This window comes from Camelus ferus, chromosome 25 (genome assembly GCF_009834535.1).
Source record: "Camelus ferus isolate YT-003-E chromosome 25, BCGSAC_Cfer_1.0, whole genome shotgun sequence".
NCBI lineage: Eukaryota > Metazoa > Chordata > Mammalia > Artiodactyla > Camelidae > Camelus > Camelus ferus.
The window spans coordinates 16,897,002-16,919,421 of record NC_045720.1 but is presented as its reverse complement, the minus strand read 5'-3'; the positions used below and the strand labels follow the sequence as shown (position 1 = coordinate 16,919,421).

At 43.7% G+C, this 22,420-nt stretch overlaps 2 protein-coding genes across 12 annotated transcripts in view; one reads left to right on the top strand and one right to left on the bottom strand.

The window, feature by feature from the left end:
- The window catches only part of SAMD12 (sterile alpha motif domain containing 12), a 375,925-nt gene extending 359,909 nt beyond the window's left edge, over window positions 1-16,016 (bottom strand). For 2 of the 7 annotated variants that reach the window (XM_032468094.1, XM_032468093.1), the window contains exon 1: window positions 15,836-16,010. In XM_032468094.1, the coding sequence (XP_032323985.1) occupies window positions 15,836-15,848 (13 nt within the window). In that variant the 5' untranslated portion in view covers window positions 15,849-16,010. Of the gene's footprint in view, window positions 1-15,835 lie in introns of all 7 variants that reach the window. The other 5 variants (XM_032468095.1, XM_032468096.1, XM_032468098.1 and 2 more) reach the window with 5 other exon arrangements.
- A 280-nt stretch (window positions 16,017-16,296) lies between these two features.
- Window positions 16,297-22,420, top strand: part of COLEC10 (collectin subfamily member 10) — a 397,848-nt gene continuing 391,724 nt past the window's right edge. For all 5 annotated transcript variants that reach the window (XM_032468090.1, XM_032468089.1, XM_032468088.1 and 2 more), the window contains exon 1: window positions 16,297-16,450. The gene's annotated coding sequence lies outside the window, so the exon portion shown is untranslated. The remainder of the gene's footprint in view (window positions 16,451-22,420) is intronic.

Sequence of the window (22,420 nt, the reverse complement as noted above, 5' to 3'; positions counted from 1 at the left end):
TAAGTTTTAAGTTTGTAAAGTGCTTATGCTTCCTTGCATATAGTAAGTACTCAAAGAATTTAGACACCATTATGATGATTTTTTAACTATACATACATACATAGGTTTCATTCTCAGCTTTTATTAAGTGGCCTCAGACAAATTACTTACTCAACACCTGTTTCCTCATATGTAAAATGGGAATAAGTACACTGTAGTAGGCATTAGCGAAAATGGCTATAAGCCACATCCTGGGTATACAGTAAACATTTAATAAATGGTAAAGAATATCTACCTGTCAATACTGGTATATAAAAAATTGGGGTATGTCTTACCACTTGAAAATGGAATCTTAATTTATAAATATTTAACACCTAGAGGACATAGATACATAGCAGCTGAAGACAGGAACTGCAGTGATTCTGAATGTTTACTTAATCAAAGATTTTTTAGAACATTAAGAATAAAACGGCGGAACAGCCTCCACAGTTTAACAGTTAAAGATCAATGAGACTTAGGGAATAACCAGAGAGACTAGGAGGCTGAAATGAAACTCCAGGAGAACCGGATAGGTAGAAAACCTTGTTAAAAGAACACACTGAAATAAAGAATAAAATGCCTTGGCAATCAAATAAAAGCAGTGCACACGGATCAATAAGCTGTAACAGAAGTTGATGGGCGTGACTAAACTTGTTACAACTAACTCGGATCCTATCCTCATCTTTCACAGACCTCTCACTCCACTTAACACACACGTACAACTTCTGTCATAAAAAGTTATGTATTTCCTCTGGCTCTGACCTTGACGATGACCACCACCAAGTTACAGGACTAGAGCCGCTGGGATGTGAGAGACATGGGCACACTTATTTGTTGCCCTCTCAAGATCCCCCAACATCGCCCTCATTTGCTGTGTCTAAAGAGGATGACAAGTACATGTATGTATATGCAGTGACTGGAACATTGTGCAGAACGCCAGAAACTGACATATTGTAACTGACTGTACTTCAATAAAAAAAAAATTGAAAAAAATAAAGAGAATGAGATTCACCATCATGCTTACAAATATTTTTTAAAAGGGGAAGGGAGAATAAAAGGCATTAATACTTCATAAGAACTAAGCAGCTGTGAAGATTTGCTAGCATGACTTATGTTACAGCAGGCACACTGGGCTACCTACAGAAAGCCTGGGAAGAGATATGAACTTCCCCTGGGGCGATCTACTGGGTGTATCAGAATGGCCTGCTTCTTCAGTGGCAGCAGAATGGGCACTAGTTAATCAGACATCATCTGAACTCAGGTTTGAATTTCTGCTCCATCATTTAATTTACCAGCTGATGATTTGGAGGAAATTATTTAAATCTCTCTGGGCCTTAATTTTGTCATGTAGGAAATGAATATGAACAACAATCTCATAAGATTGTGAACAGGCAGGATATTCAAAACAAACGACCAGTATGGCCTGGACTCCAACCCATCAGAACAGTCGTTGGCTGTCAATAACCAGATAGCGGTACCAGGGTATGCTGGCTGAGCAGCAACCCCAGCCGCTAATATCAGCAAGTGCCAAGTTGATGTTAGCTATTGTTATTCTTAGTATTTTATCTGTTTTTATAATTTTTTCTATGGTAAATAGGAAGTTTTTTTCATATCCGAAAATATTTTTTTTAAATATCACTTTGATGTAACTATTTAGGAGATACAGTTGCAGAGAATCAACAAAATACTGGGAGAGAAAAAGAGGAACTTATCACTTGAGCCAGAGATGAGGTGCCTCCAGAGAACATGACCCCAGGCCCCATTCTGGCTGCCTCCATCCATCACTGAAGACAAATTCTTGACTCCTTTTAGAACATCCCACTCGCAAACCCCTTCAAAGCAGGCACTGGGCCATCCCTTCCAAAACAGGGCAGCAGTGACAGAAGCCATAACAAAAAGACTTGAGACACCAAGTTCTAAAAATCTCAGCTCTGCCACTAATGAGTTATGTGACCTTGGGCAAGAGAGTCTTCACATCCTTATTTATGAAATGGGAACAAGAGCACCTGTTCCAGCTGCCAATGGACCAGCTGTGGTTCAGATGAGAAGCTGTCCTTCGGAAGGCATGGAGTGCTGTGCAGAGCCAGGCCAGTATGACAGCAATGCTGATGGCCTTGGGGTGAACCCCAGCAAACAGGCGGGGGCCAACGCTATCAGCTGTTGAGTTTCAATTAAGAAACCCTGGCCAGGCAAAGCAGGTCAGAGGGAGGCAGGAGCTTCATGGGCACTTGGCAAGCAATAGACTGAACATTGGCCAGGGAAAGATCACTCTCCCTTACCATTAGGATCAGGGACAATGGCCTCCACACCCTAGAAATCTAAATCTTAGGGCCTTTAAAAGTAGAAAGGGGGCAGGAGATAGAAGGAAATGGAGATCATGTACCTGACACGGCAAAACTGTGAAGCTGGCCAAGTTTCTTTTTAGCATCATTTCACCTATCCTTTTTTTTTTTTTTTTTAATATTTTTATTGAGGTATAGTCAGTTAACAATGTTGTGTCAATTTCTGGTGTACAGCACAATGCTTCAGTCATATAGGAACATACATATATTCGTTTTTATATTCTTTTTCACCATAAGTTACTACAAGATATTGAATATGGTCCCCTGTGCAATACAGTATAAACTTGTTGTTTTCACCTTTCCTTTCTGACATCACCCCTATTTGCTGTTATTTTCCTGAAACCCCAAACCCAGGCTGTAGGATCCAAGGGCCTTTGTGGTACCTGCTGGTTGGCCTGTGCACCCAACCCCTGCTCCACAGGTAAGCACCCACCAAGGCCTAACTTCTCCAGAAGATGACTCATTATACCCTCCCCCAACATTTGAGAATTAGAAGTCCTCCGACTGCACACCTGTCCTACCTGGAGTTATTACAAAATAAACTCATATGCAAGAAATCATCAATGACCCACATGTTCTTACAGATCATCCTTTACGAAAATGTACTGAGATATAATTGACATATAACAGTGTATCAGTAGGTCATCATTTAATAGTCTCATTTTAAAAGAAAATTCTGAAGATGATAATGTTTTAATCCAGTATTCTTCAAAGTGTCCTCGAACTAGGAAACTGGATGAACATCTTTTGTTTTTACCAAATTCCGGCTCTACCAGCAGAATGACCATGAGCGAATTACTTAACATCTCTGTGCCCTGTCTGTTATTTATAAATAGGGATGATAATAGGTACCTACCTGGCAAGACTGATATGAAGATTGACTTAATATATAAGTAGTTAGAACAGTGCTTATCACACAGTACAGGTATTAATATTTTTTAATAGTGATGTTTTTATCTTACAGTTACAATGCTCCTTATCTGCACCACCTACCCCTTCTAGAAAAAACTCCTTCTCCAACAGATAATACATCGAAACATCTAAACTCCTGATGGCCCTTGCTCTAACAGTTATCCCTCTGTCCTTTGTACTTTCAGAATTTCCCTCTCCACTGGGTCAATTCAAACATATAGTCAATAAACTCTCTAAAATACTTCATAGCTTACAAAAAGCTTCCTTTGAACCATTTCCCATCCAGATTATGCCCTCTGTCATCTTCTTCCAACTTCTCACCACATTTACAACTCCTTTGACCTTGATCTCTCTCTTGCCATTATGATTTCTCCCTTCTTTCCACTTCGATACATTTCCTGCTTTCCATTTCTATACATTTGAAGCAAGAATAGCTTCCTCAACACCTGTTTAATCCTCGGACTATTATAATGTGGATTTGCCTCCCTGTTTCACCAAAATGTCTTTAAATTCTTGCCAAACCCATAGGCACTTCCCAGCACATACCTTGCTTGCTGTCTGCCCATCAAATGATGTTGACCCTCCATTCTGAAATGGTCCCCCTACCTCCACTGGTGGCTTCTTCCTTTCTCCTCCCATCTCAGCCCTTCCTTTTCCCATCCCTTAAGCACTGCAGGTGCCTGGGGGTCATGCTCTTCCCACATGAGGAGATCTCCCTCTTTTGCCCACCTATTCTCTTGCCTTAGGTACGTACATAGAAGGATGTGACAAGTGCAACATGTGAACTTAGGGGAGAAAGGCATCCGATGCAGGAAGAACAGTGTATGACGGGAGAGATTCAAGGTACGTGGTGAGCCAGCACACAGCTGATGGCTGGGCTCCCCAAATTATCAGGGAAGATTCCTAAGGGGAAAAGGGTGCTCAATCAGCCTGGAGCACGAAGGCAGTGACATTCTGCTGCAGGTCCCTGACTGCTAAAGAATTTGTATTTGATTTTACTGACAGTGGAAAGCCTATGAAGAGCTGGCAGCAATTCTGTGTCTGCCACACCCTGTAACTAAATCTCAAATCCTATCTCTATATTTCCTTTTCCCTCTACTGTTTCTCCCATCTGCTCCTCTGATCCTTTCTTTTCCCTTATCTTATTATTAACATTACTTCAGCGTCCTTGTTTTTTCAGTTTTTCCAGGCTATGATCAAACTTTCCATAGCAGTTAAATCAGTCTTTAAAGAAAACCCAAAAAACAACCTACAAAACAAGGTCCTACTGTGTAGCACAGTGAATTATATTCAATATCTTGTAATACCCTATGATGAAAAATATTAAAAGCATATATAAATGTATGCTGTACACTGGAAATTGATACAACATTGTAATTCAACAATACTTTAATTAAGAAAAAAAAAAAAACCTGCAAGAACTTCTCATGTGGAGTCCAGGGCAGTGAGATGGCCACTGCTGTGGGCGTGGTGCTCCCCAGCCTGAGAGAAAGTACAACCCTCTGCACAGCCTAGCCTGCACATGTCCATACATTTTTTTTTTTTAACTGGGATATATTTACAACCCAAGGCTTGGATCTGATGCAACTGGAAGTCCCATGAGGCAAGTTTTGTAGCCTTAGATTCTTTTATATCTTCCAGCGAATGCCGTTCACAGAGCTGAGCTTATCACAGATGCACGATGAATCTTTATTATCCAAATAGAATAGAAATGCACACTAGCTTGTGCTGGACGCACACGTGAGTTTGGAAGGCAGCATGAAGGCGACAACAACAAAACCCCAAAGGCTTGGGGCTCCTTGCAAAGAGAGAAGTGAAACTGTGGAGAGCCCAGATCTCGATAAATGCCTGATCAGAGATTTGATCCAAAAACTTGAATTCTCACTATTGTAGAACTCAAATAAGCAATGTTCTGTTTATCATAGTTCCCCAACTCCTCCCTGCCTTAAATTACAATGTTTCCAACAGATATCTAGGAAACCAGAACCAAACTACCAAATTGAAGTAAAACCAGAAAGCAACACATGACAGTGAAAAAGCATGGACTCTGGAATATGGCAAATTTGGCAACAAAGCCCGGTTCTACCATGAATTAGCTGTGTGGCCTTGGACAAACTACTTCTCTTCTCTGGATGGAAAGTCTCTCGGTTATTGACTGTGCAAACCACCTATCCCACTGCATTATGAAAACAACTGTTTGCAGAATGGACATCAAGATGCTGGCTCAGAGCAGGCACAGAAAGAGTCAGTTCTCTTGTTTACTCAACAAACGGTTGTGTGCTTTCTATGTGCCAGACATGGTTGCAGGCACTGGAGACGTATCAGAATTAAAAAGTCAAATGTGTGTCCTCACGGGGCTCATCTAACTCATCCTTAGCCCCGGGGGAACAGAATGAAAGCCCCAGTTCCCTGCCCCACGAAAAACAAACATTACGCCCACACACGTTATGTATGTAGTTGTAAGGGGGTTCAGGATCCCATGAAATCTTTAGTCCCCTTTTGTGACCTCAGATTAAGAATCCTGCCCCTATAGCAGCATCTCGGAATATATTCATTAAGAATGACTCACGGCTTGCATTAGATTCAAAGGGCCACTTCTGATTTATTAGAAAATACCATCCAAGGGAGTGGAGTAGGAATGTGGTTGTTATCAGCTGCCCCAGAAGAATCTCATTGTTAAGGAAAAACCACCTCAGCAGATCTCAGTCTTCAGAACATCTGTTTTCCTAAGCATATCTACCACATTGCAGGACTACAAATCAAACTCTGCTAAAGCCTGGCACGCATTAGGTGCTCAATAAATCTGTGAGTGTAAAATGAAGAATAAGCCACTTCTAAGCTACAGGAAATAAATGCTACACCCACCTAAATTTCCTACGTGACTTTTAAGACCTAACATCAATCCAGGCAGAAATATTTATTAAACAATCACAATATAAAAAAGTTTGGTTTTCTAAGAGCAGAAAAGAAACAGAAAGCAAGAGGTCAGGCATCAGGAAGTACTGACACACATCTGGTGTTCATTTGAGATGGAAAAAAGGTGATGACTCAGCCAAGGCTAGAAGATGGATGTCTATTTCTTGGCTACTGTTTGCTCTCCTTGACCTATAAACCACTAGTCATCATGGGGGCAATAAAACACCAAAAAAATCAAATGCAGAGTACATCTACTAAAGCCTGGTTAATGACACATTTTCACCTTCATGTAAGGCACAGCAGGCACCTTCTCCAAAACAAACAAACAAAGCAATAAGTCCTACACTGACATTTTACAACCTCAAACAGAGTAGCATTGAGTTAAGGCAACCCTTATCACAGGAGTTCTGTAGCAAACCCAAATTCAAATATCCCATTCCACAGTCCATAGACCAGTGGGAAATCCTGATGTGTTCACACCCAAATTGTATCTCCAAGACTGTCTTTGGCATTTGGAAGCAATTCTGTTGTCAGACCCTATGTCCAACTTTTGGTTGAGCAAAATGTGGTCTTCAGGGGAACCAAGCACTGTAGCAAGGGAGAACTGATGAGACCCAATTCTAAATCAGAATGACAAAGGGCTGTAAAACAAGCCTGGCCCCTGCCATACTCAAAATTTAAATCACACTAGAAACAGAGTGAGCCAATCTTTTCTTAGGCTTCCCAAAATCGAGTCCTTGGCTCCACTGGCAACTCCTCTCAACAGGCAAGACCAATTCCTTTCACAGACAGGTACGTCTTTTCCTGTTCCAGTTAAACTCACCTTCTGTGGCCTCTCAAACATGGTTTTCCCTTTGTCTTCATGCTCTTACCCAATTTTCCTCCAAAAGTAAACCCTCCCTCCCTCCTCTGGGATGCTTTCCTTATCTGTTTTTCCACAATAACAAAAATCAGTAACTGGAAGTTGATGACAAATTATTATTTTTAAAAGTTTTCTTTCAGATGCAAAAGGAGTGGCATTTCTAGGTAATATCCATCCTTGAAGTCTGGACTAGTCTGGAAACCAGGGTGTATATTTGTCACAGCTATACTGTATGCTCTTCTATAATACAGCTCAAGGAATCCACTTCTGGAAAAGTGTTTCCTTCTAATCCCATCCATTAGTCTCCATTAACATAATTCTTTTATGCTTGTGAGGTCCTTATTATCAGCATATGATGATTAATACAGAGAGAAAAAAATCCAAAATGAAAAAATATATAAAGTACAGTAACTCTAGAAAGCATTTTGGCAGTTTCCTTTAAAGTTAAAACACACTATGATTCAAAATTTCCACTCTGAGCTATTTATTTATTTATTTTAAATTGTATTATTTAATTATTTTATTTTGGCAGTGGGGAAGGTAATTAGGTTTATTTATTTTTAGAGGAGGTACTGGGGATTGAACCCAGGACCTTGAGCTATACCACTTGAGCTATATCCTCCCCCCTCCAAGCTATTTAATATGAGAAATAAACGTGTTCACACAACAACTTGAATGCAGCTGTTTACAGTGGTTACCAAGAACTGGGAACAATCCAAATGTACAACTGGTAAATAAACTGTGGCATATCCATTCAATGGAACACTACTCACCAATTAAAATGACTGAATGATTGATTCATGTAGCAACACGGATGAACCTCAAATGCATCCCACTAAGTGAAAGAATTCAGACTCAAATGGCAACATAGTATATATCATTTATTTGACCTTCTGGAAAAGGCAAAAGTATAAAGACCTAATTCAGAGCAGGGGGTGTCAGGTGCTGTGATTAAAGGGCAAGTAAAGGGCACAGGAAAACTTGTCAGAGTACAGGAATTGAACTTGATTCTCTTGGTGGTTATAAGACTGAATAATAATAAAAAAGAATGAATATATTGTATATGTTTGCCAAAACTCAACTGCAAGAGGTAAATGTTACTACATATACATTATACCTAAATAATTTGAGTTTTAATTCTTTAAAAATACTAACATAGAACAGAGAAAAAACTTGAATTAGGGACTATTCAGTTTCAAAATTAATAGTGAAATAGTTGGATACTTTATCTTGAAAAGAGAAGCTGAGAAGTTTATCTCCTATTTAATCAAACTTAGATAACTGTAAATATGTTAATTCTCAGAACAACAACAACAAAAATCAAATTTGTTATATAACTCCTGCAACAAGACTTATGTCAGCAAAACAAAACATTTTTCATTTCATTTTGGATTTTCATAGCCCATTTATAAAGGATATCGTTTTTTCCCCAATATTTTTTAGGGCAAAAAGTCTTTTCACCAAAGACTTTTTTTAATCCTTAGATGTCCTCAATATTTTTCTTTGGTTCCTACCAAATCAGTCTTAGGCCAATTTTCTCTCTAATGGTTACCGGGCCTAACTCAGCCAAATCCTGATTGGGTCATAGCTGTGTGACTCCTTCAGTTTTCCAAAGTCACTTTCATGGAGGCCATGAAATTTTTTCCTCTTTTGCAAGATCTGACATTTCTCCTTGCCATCGATTTACATACATACTGTATGACTGGGCAATTATCAAACTACAAAAGTGTTGGTGTTAAGGGGCAAGTAAATGGTGGGAAAAAATTATTTAAGTGATAAATCTTTAGTGAATACATAAACTCCTATTACAATCACTCTTACTTCCTTCTGTTACCTAGTAACCTCAGGGAATCCTATAACAAATAAATTAAATAATCAAAAAATGTAAAAGTGATGATGGCTTTTGATGACAGCCTGTTACATTTTGCTGGTCTTATCTTAACTCCTGAGAACCTACTTTCTGTCATTAGCAACTACTGTTATACATTACACGGGGCCATAAAAGTGGCTTAGAGGCTTTCTCAAATGTGGCAGGAAGGAGGGACAGCACTGTCAACATCACCTTGTTCAACATTTACTTAGTGTTTATTTAGCAACTGCCGAACCGGGTCCAAAGAGCTTTAATGATACTGACTGAACCTCTCAACATGCCTATCATTACTGTCATTACTGCTAACATTCCCATTTGACAGGTGAGCAGAGCCATCTCAGAGCTGCTCAGTGAATGCTTCAGGCCCACACAGCAGGTCCCCAGCAGGGCTGGGGTTCACACCCAAACTGCCTGCAGAGCTTGCGTGTTTAAAGGCAGCACTGTGCGTGCTACAGTCCCCATAGTGAGGCACCAGTCGGCCTGAGCCCGTTTTGTACCCATGGCCAGTCCACAAGCATCCAATCACCGAAGACTTGGTATTTGCTGGACACACCAAACACCTTCTAAAGCAGCAAGGGCAGCTGAGGAGCAAACGAACTGAACTTGCCAGGGGGCTCCTCCCAGCCCCAGATGGCCTTGGAGAAAGGCTGGGAGAAAGAGGCAGTGAGGCGGCTGCCCCTGTCACCCGGCAACTCCACCCGTCTCCACTTGGGAGGCAAGCTATACGAGCAGCTTCTTGCACCCACACTTTAGAAAAACCTGACTAAATATAGCCAAGTTTGCTCTCAAGAGCCAGCTCTGAGCTGGGAGTGCTGCTACATCCACGTCAGGAAACTGGGGAGGAATCAGCTTGATTTACAGGAGAGCAGCTTTCCCTGCTTGCTCTTGTGGTTGCAAAAGGACCAGAGGCAAGATCCAACTGGGCAGCCGGGCGTGCTCAAGGTCTGGCCAAGCAGATAACAGAGCAGTGGGAGAGCGGATGTAGCAGACACGGCAGAGTATCTTCACTCACTCCCCTACCCGTAAAAGGTTACACAACCACAGTACCACGACTTGGGGGGAAAAGTCCATCAGGAGGCACGTTCTACATACAGCCTCTGTTTTATGCCTTTTTCCCCCACTGCCCACCCATCAGTATGGTACTCAAAAGCTCACTCAAATGCTATTCCCTTGGTTAGGCCATTGCCGTCCAGTCCAGCTCAGAACTAAATGCTCCATTTGTTCTCAGACCTCCCACGTTATGTTGCTTGTACTTTTATTTGGCGCTTACATCACGCGGCCTAATCTGGATCTCTGTCTCCAGCAAAGCGGAGGCAGTGGGGAGGCCAAGCTTCTTTACTGACTTCACCCCAGTCTAGCAGAGCACCTTGCACACAGTCAGTGCTCTCCTGCTATCAACAGCAAAGGCCAAGCCTGCCTGAATGCCAGTGAAAGAGTCTGCAATCTTCTCCTCTTTCTCCTAATTCATTCTGCCCCTCCTGCAACGTGCCACCACAGCACCTCCTGTGAGTCAGCATTACAGACACAGCGACGCCGGTAAAGGGGTAAAGGGTCTCCACCATCTCCCCCTTGCTGGCCCCAGCTCTGGTTTCTTCGGGCCTAAGAGAACAGCAAGATGGATGAGGAGGGAAGGTGGGCTGAAAGGACCTAGCAAGGGCTGGGCCAACCAAGGCAACAGTAGGCTGAGACTGAGGCCACATCTGAATCAGCTAGAGGTCCCAAGGGAGAGCTGGGAGGGGCAGGAACCACTGCAGCCACAAGTCTAGAAGAAGGGTTTGGGGGCCCACTTATCTCATGCACGGTCACTGGACAGGAATTTTCCATGATGGGTTTCTGGTCACCACTCTGGTGTTCCACAGAGTGATGAATAGAAGCTGCTGGTGCAGGAAAGTCAGATTTCATGAGCTAGAGAACAAACCAAAAGTAAGAAAAAAGAAAAAAAGACCCTTGGTGATAAGTGACGTGGAAAAGAATCAAGTAGTCGTTAGTTGAACTCTAACACAGCGATGCTGCTTGGAGCCGGGAGGGACCCGTGTAGATGGTCCCACTGCTTTTACAGCATCCACTCTGCAGATGCACACAGCTGGGAGTTCTCCTCAGGGCTGGCTGGGGGCTACCATGGAAATCAGATACACTCATAATCCTACCCATTAATTCATTCGGTCTTCCATCCATCGAGTTGTTCATTCAATAAACTTCATGCAGAGTCTGCCATGGGCCAGGCGTAAGACACAGTGCCTGCCCTCAGGAAGCACCACCAAGCAGAGGTGCACATAAAGCATGTTCTCAACCAGGAAACGCGGTTCAAAAATACTGGAGGTGGGCTAGCACCAAGAGACACCTTCCTCCTTGCTTCACGTGTCACAGAGGGAAGCGCAAGAGAACGGCACTGCTGGTCCCTCTCCACTCTCTCGGGGCTCTCCTTGGGCGAGGAGGAGACAAATATCCACATGCAAGTCTGTGAAAGGGAACCATGCACGTGGATCCCGCGGGGTCCCGCGTTCCTGCAGCAGGAGCCCATCTTCTCTCTGCTGTCCAGGCTGTCAGGGTTGCAGAGGTAGGTGCTCTATCAGTTCACTGCTGGGGTGCCACGTTAGCCAGTCCACTTTACCATCCAGCCCAGAGTCAGAAAAAATAGCCCCTGAACCCTTGCACTCAAGATGACATCTTTATCTTCCATTGTGACTGTGACTCAGCTCTCATTGCTAGCAGGGTTCAGTGTCATCATTTACGACCGCTGCCCTTTGCCACAAGGATCCCACTAGCTTGTTTCCCCCCTTTTCTTTCCCAGCCACTGTTGGGATTACTTACAGTACTTTGGTGATGGGCAGTTTTGTCACTCTTTCACAGGAGAAAAACTATAGAACTTGAGCACTGAATGACTAATCAGAGGGCATTTGATAAGCTAATTTGTTCATTTTGGATGGAAAATTCAGACCCCCCCTGGCACAGATGTCATTTAGAGCACATGGCCTTCTGTTTGAAATCTTTTGGAGGAGTGAATACTGGAACTCATTTTTCTGCCATGGAAGAGGAGCTATTATTCTCTTAGGTCCAGGAGAGAAACACTATGCACAGTAATTATCCACTCCACTTTTCTTACACAGCTCTGAGGACGAAGCATAAAGGAGGGGAATCGGGACCACGAGTAGAGAAACCCTTCTCTTGTCCTGGGGCATTTGTATTTCATTCATAGAATAATTACTGACGTCTGCCTGGATGCCAGGCACCAATCTTGGAATACAGAGACGAGCACAATATTATGCCTGATGAATCCACTTTTCCCCTCTCCCAGCAACCATCTCTGTTAGAAAACAGCGCCTTACTGGACACCACCATCTACATAGTCTGTCTGCAGAGACCGGACTGCGCTTGGTTTCTGCAGCTGTCTGCCTCGTTCTCCAGCTATTTGGAGTAATTTCTTACAATACAATATTTTGTTTTGTTTTTTTAAAGACAATGGCTGCCAAAAGAACCCCAATATGAACGCAGACCATAATGTGTGGCTGGAGACCACAACTCTAAGCCGCTCATCTGCCCACGGCTGCAAGGCTTGGGTCACGACCAGGTTGTGGATTAGACGTCGGATGTTGTAATTCAGAGAAGAAAACCTAAACCAGGATTACCGTAAAATGAACAAAGAGCACCTCTTTTTCATCTTATACTCAAGGCTACAGGTTTAGCAAAATGAATGAGCCCCTTACTTGCTCTTAACACTTTTACAAGTTCAGGTTTACTTAAGAAAACACGTTACCCATGTAATACAAAACAAACCTTCTAATTTGGTGCTAATTACAACGACTGGCGTGAATAAGTGAAAATTCAGGATGTAAACAGGTTCCAAACAGCATAGCTTTTTTCAAGGAGAAGGATGGGAGGGAGCACAAATAACATTTAGTGAGAATTCATGTTCTAGGCACCCTTTATGAGCCCTTTCCTTTATTTAATCCTCACAACTTCAGTGGGAAGAAAACAGTGTGCCCATTTTTTTTCCAGATGCAGAAACTAAAACTCAGATGTTAAGTAACATGAATTATATTTCCTATTCCATTTCCTTTGGCAAAATTCCTTACTCTCTGAATCAGTGTTTCTCAATGAGCTTGGGGAATCAGGTCATTCCTTGGTCGTGGGTTGGGAACTTTGTATGGGTTGTCCCTGCACTGCAGGACATTCAGCATCTCTGGTCCATGGGCACAAAATGCCGACAGCAGTCCCTCCATGTCTCAAACATGCCTTAGGAAGACAATGACCCCCTCAGATGAGAGCCTCTGCTCTAGAAGAGTCTTAGAGCATCAGAAGACTGAAGAGAGGGGCACTACCTTTAAAAGTCTCCCCTACCTTCAAATGTCTCAGAAGGCCCTTACCTTACGGCATTTGGGCTTCTGTGAAAGCCCCATGTACCTTTGTGGAGTCAGTTTAAAAGCTCCATGGGTGTGTTTCCCATGCATTCCGTGAGCATTTATTGAGTAACTGTACTGGTCTGGTAATGTGCGATTGGTTGGGAGTGTAAAGTCAAAGAGTGCATGGTCCCCACTCCCAAGGGGTTGCAGTCTTAGAGTCCAGTGAGAGGCATTAAGTACGTAAGTGTCAGGACAGATGGAAGCCCAAGTGGTAAGGAGATGTCCGGCTGGAGGCAGCTCCCACAGATGGGCCAGAGCACTCAGGAGGCAGAGGGAAGGGAGGGCTGGGGCAGGTTCCCAGAGGAGGTGAAGTTTTCCCTGAGCCTAGAAAGACCCATTGAGAGTAGCCAGTGTGGACCAAGTTCAAACCGAAAAAACTAGTCAAGGCAGGGAATTGAATTAGGTAGGGGTTTAAAAGGAAAGGAAAATATATGAGACAAGTGAGAAAGAGTATTGACATTTATCGTTCTAGGTAGCGGTTTCATGGGTGTTTGTTGTATCTTTCTAATTTTCTTTGCTTTAAAGTTTTTATCATACAAAATTAGATTAAATTATAACTTAAAAAAAAAACAAAAATGAAAAAGCTGCCTTTGCAAAGACCAGAGGTAGGAATTCTACTTTCAGCCAAAGTTTAAAATATTCCCTGCATTCAAGTTGAGACCTCATTGTGATTCAAACTCAGCATCTCCTGCTCACAAGATAGGCACTTTAACCAAAGAAGTCACTAGAAAAGAAAATAAGCTTTTCGCAGTCCATGCATACTTCCTTCCCCAGTCTTTGTTTTTGTAAGGTCTGGCTTTGCTGGTATAATAACCCATCAGACAAGAATTGTGACTAATTCTACACTTCTCCCAGTGAGTAGGAAATTGTTTAAGTACCCCATAGACTGGCAACCAGTGGGAATGCCCTTCATTGAGGACACAGAAGAGTGGGGAAGAGAAGAGATAATGTCATCTGAAGGAAGAGGTAGAGGGGCATCAGTAGGTTAACTTACCACTTGGCCTCAAGTGCAAAATGAACTTCATCTTTTTCTTTTCTTTCATCTAAACTCTTGTCTCAGTTACCATCAACAGTAACGATGTGAGAAGCCAGATTCTCACCCTATTATTACATTTGCACAGAAAAGAGAGCTTTGGTTGTTTTTTTAAAGCCACATATATGAAATTTTATATACACACAAACACATAAATTAAAAGCCAAATATATTTAAGTGTATTAACAGTAAGTAGGTAAATAGACATGTCCAGCTAGGGAGCTCTGAACCTGAGATTGCCCCAAAAGCAAGTTTCCTGAGTTAATGGACACTGAGCACACGAGCGGGGTTGTTGCTTCTTCAAGTTGCTAAGGAATTATAAAGAGAGCAAGAGTCAGATTATTTCAGTTTCTCTCACCTGGGGTGGGAAGGGGAGAAGGAAACCAGTAAGCCCTTGTGGTTCCTTCTTGTCTTCAGCCTCCAAGGAGCAGGCTCATTTCCCCCTTGGCAAGGAGCCCCGCGCAGCTGGCAGGCACGCCCTTTTTTTCCAACCCCTGCTTCCCCACTGACCTGAGCCACACTCAGGAACCATAATTCTGCAGGTGAACTCAGGCTCCCCTTTAGTTCCACGGTCATTTCATTTTATCATTCAGGCACAGTTGGACTGCTTGTTTGACATCACAAATGCGTCTGGCCCACATATTTTCCCCCAGAAACTACTCTCAACAAGAAAGCCTGTGTTTCAAGGTGAGAGAATCTGAAATGAAACCTGGCGATCCCTCACAAACCGCCTGTCCCTGCTTTCAACCAGGAAGTTCAAAGGAAGCAGTCTCGTCTGTGATCCAGCCCAAACTGCAAAGCCAAAGGCCAAAACTATAGGAAGAAAGAGGAGGGTGGGTTTCAAAGAAAGGGATTCACCCCAATCTAAGGGGCTGGTTGTCCTTATCCCCAGCTGATTCCACTTCGCTTCTGCAAACTTTGCTAACCTTAGGAAGGGGGTATAAAGGTAAAGGGAGACAGGTGTAGGGACACCTCCACCCTCTCGGTACATCTGCTGCTGTCACTGCCGGGTACACACGACAAGGGGCCCTCGACTCAATAGCAGTCCATGCGTCCCGATGACGCACCTGGCGAGGGTCCTCTCCCATGTGTGGGGGGCGGGGAGCAAAGCAAGCATCCCCAGCCTCGAAGTCACCCGGCTGGCCTCGGCAGGCGGGGGCAGCGAAAAGGGCACCTCGGGGCTGAGACCTCACGCCAATCTCTCGGGTTTTCCCCCCATTTCCAGCACATTGTTTCTCATTAGGGACACTCTTCGCCTCCAACCCTAGAGTCCTGCGCATTAACGTGTCTTTCCAAAGCAAGTGAATAAAGCGCTTACTGGCCTTCCGTGGCTCAGGTGAGTGCCAAGAGGTGTAAGAGGAAAGGGCCCGCTCGCCACCACCCTCTTTCCTCTCCTCCCCACGTTCCCCAAGCCTCATCAGGGATGTGTGTGTTGGGGTGCGCGGGTTAAGAGGGAACTTAAAATGCCCAAGCGTCCCTTACCTTCCACAGCCATTCTCTCAGAGCTTCCCTAACGCATGCATAATTTTCTTGGCCGAGATACTCCTCCTGCCCCGCGCTCCCCCCTCCTCGCGCTTTCGCCTAAATATTCTGCGCTCATCTGCTCCAGGACCAACCTGCCGCGGTCACGCAAAGCGAGGCTGCCGGCTCCCGGCTCGGCGCAGGGTATCCTGGGAAATGTAGTTCCCTCTCTTCACTCCGACTAGGGAGAGCACCCCGAATCCTCAGAGGGGAGAGGCCTCCCCTCCACACTGGGATGAAAGCTTCGGCTGCAGCAGACCTAGGCAGAGCAATCCCTCTTGGGGGATCTTGTGAGCGTACCGGGGAACCCCAGGTGGTGGCGTGGACTACATTTCCCAAGATTCCCTGCGCTGGCGTTCGTTCCGCGCCAGGAGTAGCGACCCGTGATTGAGATCTTCCCTGTCGATTAGAAGAGGGTAAGCACCTGGCAGGGCTCGTGCGGGAGGCAGGAGGCGGCGGGGTGTCTGGTGTGATCTTCCGGGCTTGTCACTGGTCTCCTTGGCCACTCGTTTAGTGAGGAAGCAGAGCCACCGGCCGACTGTGTTTTTCCGCCTGGGCCAGAGAGCCGCTGCACCGGTGAGGTTGAAACTTGTTCCTCTGAGACCTGGGCTGTGGGTGAGGGAGAATCTCGCCAGGTGATAACAACTGTGTTCTGTTCCTCCAGGTGGTTCAGGTGGCTAAACACTTAGCCTAATAGGGGTGGGGGAAAGCTTAAAAAAAAAAAAAAAATCACTAACCGTATCACCCCTAAGCGGTTATTAGGAACAAAATCTTGGACTCAGGATTCCACCTGAGGATGTCAGATTATGGAAACCTGTATGGCTTCCAAGGTAGGAGGCTCTCAGCTTGCCTGGCCTGGGAGCCCCTTGGCGTTCTGCTACGGGGCCTAACAGTTAACACCGCCTAAGAGTGTTTTTTCAACTTATGAACATGCGTACAAACTCCAGGTTCTGGGAGTGCTATAAGCAGACAAGAAAAAGAATCACAGGGAGGGCAGTAGAATTCGAGAGCTGGTAAATACTGATAAAACACAAATTTCCAAACTTTTTTTTTTCCTCCCTGCATGTGGAAATACAGATACACTTATCGCTGGTGGAGGTAAGGGAATGGTCTTGGGAACAAATCTCAGGACTCCAGGAAGATTTTTAAAGGCTTTGAGCTCAGAATTGCATATGGTGCCACTTCCACCCAGCCCCCAGCTCTTCTGCCCCACATTTATTATTGTTATTTTTTTCAGTTACTCTGGAAAATAACTCTTAAGGAAATACAAGGATTCAATTCTTCCCATCATCTTAGATTGACTTAGTCTCTCTTGGTCTTAGTTTTTTTTCTTTTTTAACACTGAACAATTTTGCTTCTGAGTGTGTATGTGCACACCTGCTTTTCTAGTGGCTAAGTATGTGCTTAGTCCTCTTATTGGGTAATATGGCTATGTCTGGGTACTTAAAAAAAAAAAAATACCAGTGTATAACCAGTAAAAGCCCTTGGTGATACTTTAACTCTGAGTTCATAGAGCTGTATGCAGTTCAAACTCACGCCTTCCATTCTTGGTACAGTAGAGAGTGTCCTATTCAGTGAGACAAAATTGCCATTTGGGTAAAATAGCTTTTCCAATGCAGATATGCAGGCCAGCATTTCAAATCTGGAAGGAACTAAAGTCCAGATGCTTCTAAGTATATAAAATCACCAAAGTGTTAAGTCTTTCCTTAGGTTGAATGAGTGGTAAAGAAAGCTGTGGGACAGGTAATATCAGCAGTTCTTAGCCTTGTCTATGCATCAGCCTTTTACAAACACACATTCCTAAGCCCCACCTTAGTCTCACAGACTCAGGATTTCTAAAGGTTTGGTAGAGACACTTAAGGTTAAAAACGCCACAGGTGATTCTAATCTGCAGCAAGGGTGAAAACCATTGGTCTGTTTTCAAGCTTTGAAGGATCTGACTTTCAGCAAGTCATTGAAATCCATTTTCAACTTGAAAACTTCATTTCAGCTCAAACCTTTAAGGTGTTTCCCAACTGATGTGCATTTCAGTTTGAGTTTCATTTTTTAGCATAAATGTAAATAAGATGTGAAGGAAATATTAGTTTAACCACAAGAAATAGCCAATTTTAACTTTAAAAAAAACCCTATAAATAGAGCATTATCATGTGGTTCAACCTGATAAAGGATAAGCAGCAGTTAAACAAGGGTTTTCAGTTCTGGCTGAATATTAGTATTATCTGGGAACTTTAAAACAATTCCCACTAGAATGACCAAAAGAAAAAGACAGAAAATACCAACTCCAGTTCAAGATTGTGGAGCAGTAAAGACCCATGTGTACTGCTGGGATTGTGCAAATTGATACACCCACTTTGGAAAAACCACTTGGCATATTAAACTGAATATATCCTTATCCAGTGACCCAGCAGTTCCCCTCCCAGGTATACACCAAACAGGTGTGCATACGTGTCATCTCCGAAAGACATTTAGGAATGTTTATGGCTGCATTGTTTGTAGTAGTTACAGACTAGAAACAATCTAAATGTTCATCAACAATAGATTGGATAAATGAATTATAACCAAACTATCCTATAAAGCAGGGACCAGCAAACTGTGGCCCATGGGCCAAACATGACCCACTGCTGGTCTTTCTATGGCTCATAACCTTTGAGTTGTTACATTTTTAAATGGTTGGGGGAAAAAAATCAAAAGAATAATATTCTGCAACATATGAAAATTGTATAGAAGTACCTACATAGTATCTTCAGTTTTGCTTTTTGGCCTACAAAGTCTAAAATATTTCCTGTCTGGCCCTTTACAGGAAAAAAAAATGTTTGCCAAATCCTACTATAAAGTAATGAGAATGAATGAATTACAGCTGCATAGAACACGATGGAGGAACTGTATGTATTAGTTATCTATTGCTGGTGACAAATCACCCCAAAATGTAGTGGGTTCAAGTAAACAGTGATTTATTATCTCAGTTTCTGTGGGACAGAAATTTGGGCACAGCTCAGCTGGGACCTCTGCTTCAGGGCCTTTTACAGGCTGCAATCAAGGTGTTGGCTGGGCTGAAGTCATCTGAAGGCCTCACTGGGGAAAGGTCAGCTTCCAAGCGCACATGGTTGTTGGGAGATTTCAGTTCCCCACAGGCTGTTGGCCAGAGGACCTCAGTTCCTTGCTGGCTGTTGGCCAGAGGCCATCCTCAGTGCTTTGCCAGAAGGGCCTCTTCAACATGGCAGTCTGCTTCATCAAAGCATGCCAGCTGCGAAGGCAGTTGAGTCTGCTAGGCAGCTGGAAGTCACAGGCTTTTGTAACCAATTGTGAGAATGCTCCCCCCTCAGTGCTGCTGCATTCTATTAGTCAGATGCCAGTTATGCAGGGAGAGGAAATTAGACAGGGCCATGAACACCCCGCCCCAAGGTGGTGGGGATCATTGGGGGTCATCTTAAGAGGCTGCTTACCACAACACACAGACAGAATATTGAACAAAAATAAGCCAGATAAAAAGAAGAACATATTGTGTGATTCCACTTATAGGAAGTTCAAAAAACAGACAAAACTAATCTACGGCATTAGGGCCCTACCCCTGAGGGCATCTGGGGTGCTGGAAGTATTCTGATTCTTGAGCTGTGTGCTGTTCACATGTGTATAATGTTTGTGAAAATGTATAGAATTGTAATCGTATGCTTTGTGGAAGAGAGAGAGAGAGAGAGAGAGAGAGAGAGTGTGTGTGTGTGTGTTTTACACTTCAATTAAAAGTTTTAAAAAGGAATATATGCTTAGATGCAATTAAATGATGTGATCAATTTATCAGTCACTCTGGTTATTTGCCTTCTGTTTCTTTGCCAGAGCAAAGTGACAGTTCCATTCCATTTAACAAGTATGTCTTGAGGACCTACTGTGTGTCAGGCACTTGTCTAGATGATGGAAGGCTGAATTTCTAGAAATAGTCCTTGAGAGTCCGTGCCATAAACCCTTGAACTGTGAAAAGACATTCCTCCTGTGACTGTGTTGATAAGGCCCAGTTGCCCTTGAAAATGGAGCATTATCCAGGAGGACTAATCTAATCATAAAAGAATTTTCCCCAGCTGGTAGCAAAGAGAAGGACAGAGGAGGAACTTAGAGAGACTCTAGGTGTGAAAAAGACTCAATATTCCGGTTACCCGTTTGAAGATAGAGAGGGCCCTGGTACACAGCCAGCAAGGAAACGTGGACCTCAGTCCTACAGTGATGAGAAACCAGATTCTGCCAAGAACCTGGATGAGCTTGGAAATGGATTCTTCCCCCAGAGACTTCAGAGCAGAATCCAGCCCACGTGACACCTTGATTTAGGTGATAAATCCTGAGCAGAGAACACAGGTGAGGCCACCCAACCTTCTGCACTTCAGAACTATGAGCTAATAAACCAGTATTGTTTTTTAAGCTGCTGAATTGGTCTATTTTTATTTGTTAATGATTCTGTTTAGTTTGTTGTGCAGCCATAGAAACTAATACAGGGCACATCCTGTTCAAAGCAGACGGTTATCCTGGCCCTACTTTTGTGGGTGGAGACAGTTTTAAAATATGATATTCATAACACCAGTGCTGACAAAGTCATCAGAATCTCTGGAGGCAGGACTCCCACCCCCAGCATGTTTTTTTCCCTCTTTTTTCAAGTCCTTCAGGAGATTCTAATCTGTAGTTTCTATTGGGTGATCTTGTTAAAGGAACAGAGACCAAAATGCTTGGGTAAGAAGTAAAGAGGAAATATATTCGGCATTCCTCTCTGCTACGGGCTCTGGTGACCCGTCACCGAGTGTTGCTGCGTTGTCCTCAACCTACCTCTTGAATGTGGGCTTCCTCTCCACTCCCTCTGCTGCTGTGCTGGAGGGGGCTAACCAGGGTTTCATTTAAATAATGTGCGTGCCTCCACTGGTTCCATGGGGACAGGGCTGGGTCCTGGTTCTGCTCCCTTTTGATGTTCCAGCCACCGGCACTGTCTGGCACATAATAAATACTTAATACATACATTCTGTGTTGATAAATAATGCCTGACTGAAGGAGTGTGTGAATAAACGACCTTATCATGATGAGGGCTCCATTTTCCCCAATGAAACTGCAAGGTAGTATTTTGTTTTTGTTTGTTTTAATGCTTCATACTCTTAGAAGTAGAAATTTTAGTTAAAAAAAATTCAAAAGTGACTTAGAAACATGTTGATTTAAGCCCCCTCACTTTACAGTTATGGCGGAAGAGCTAAAAGACTTGCCCAGATCACAGCATGGCCAAACAGCGTCGGGAACCCAGGTCCAGGCCAAGGCATGTTTGCCAAGGATGAGGGAGGGGATGGGAGGATTTCTGTGGCTCTAGTCTTGGCTTGGTGTGGTCTGATGGCTTAGCTTTAAGTCAGAGAGGCTGGGACAGCTCTGCTCATTGCAGGTTTGGGGGTGGGTTGAGGGAGCTCTCCCAGAGCTGAAGGGGCAGCCATTCTCAGAGTAATGGCAGAGGAGCCAGTGGGCAAAAGGAAATGTTCAAGACTTTTTAAGGCCTGGCTCAGAACTGGGGCACTGTCACTTCTCCTACTGTGACGTGTCAAAGCAAGTCACGTGGCCAATCTCAAAGTCAAGGTGTGAGGATATATACTCTGGCCATGATGAAGCCCTGGCGAGGGTGTGAGTGCAGGGAAGGATGAAGAATTGGGCTGACTCCTCAATCTCCACAATGACTGTGTATTAGCCTCCTGTCGCTGCATCACGGAGTTCCTTAAGGTGGCTTAAAACAATGGAAATTTACTCTTTCACAGTCTTGGAGGCTAGAATCTGAAATCAAGGTGTTGGCAGGGCCATACCTCCTCTGTAGGCTCCAGGGGAGCATCCTCTTTTGCCTCTTCCTGGCTCCCCGTCCAGGTTGTGAGCAAGCGTTGGGGTTCCTCGACTTGTAGCTACATCCCTGCAATCCCCGCCCCATCATCACATGGTCTTCTTCCTCCTGAGTTTGTCTCTGTCTCTAAATATCTCCCGTAAGGACATCCATCATTGAACTTAAGGGCCCACTCTAGTGCACTATGATTTCATCTTAATTAGATTACATCTACAAAGACCCATTTCCAAGTAAGTTCACATTCATAGGTACCTGGGATTAGCAATCCAGCGTATCTCTTTGAGGGACACAATTCAACCCACAACAGACTGGAATCTTGTACCATCTTTTATAAACTAGAGCAGTTGTTCTTAAGGTCTGGGTCTTGGACCCATAGATGAGCATCACCTGGGAGCTGGTTAGTTAAAGTTCTTGGGCTTCAACCCAGACCTACTGAATCAGAAACTTAGAGGGATAGGACCCAGCAGTCTGTGGTGTAACAAGTCTGCCAACTGATTTTAATTTACACTAAAGTTTGAGAACTACTTCCAAAGAAGATGTTAGAACCCAGACGTAAATTTAGCATTGTTCTTAAGAGGGAGTGAGAAGTGGGACCCAGTCTCAATTGGTTGCCACTGTGTGCCTGCATGTGTGTGTTTCTGATACATGTAGGGATGTTGGGACAAGCAGTGGGGGCATCTCGTTGGTGACAGAAAGACAGGGAAAGG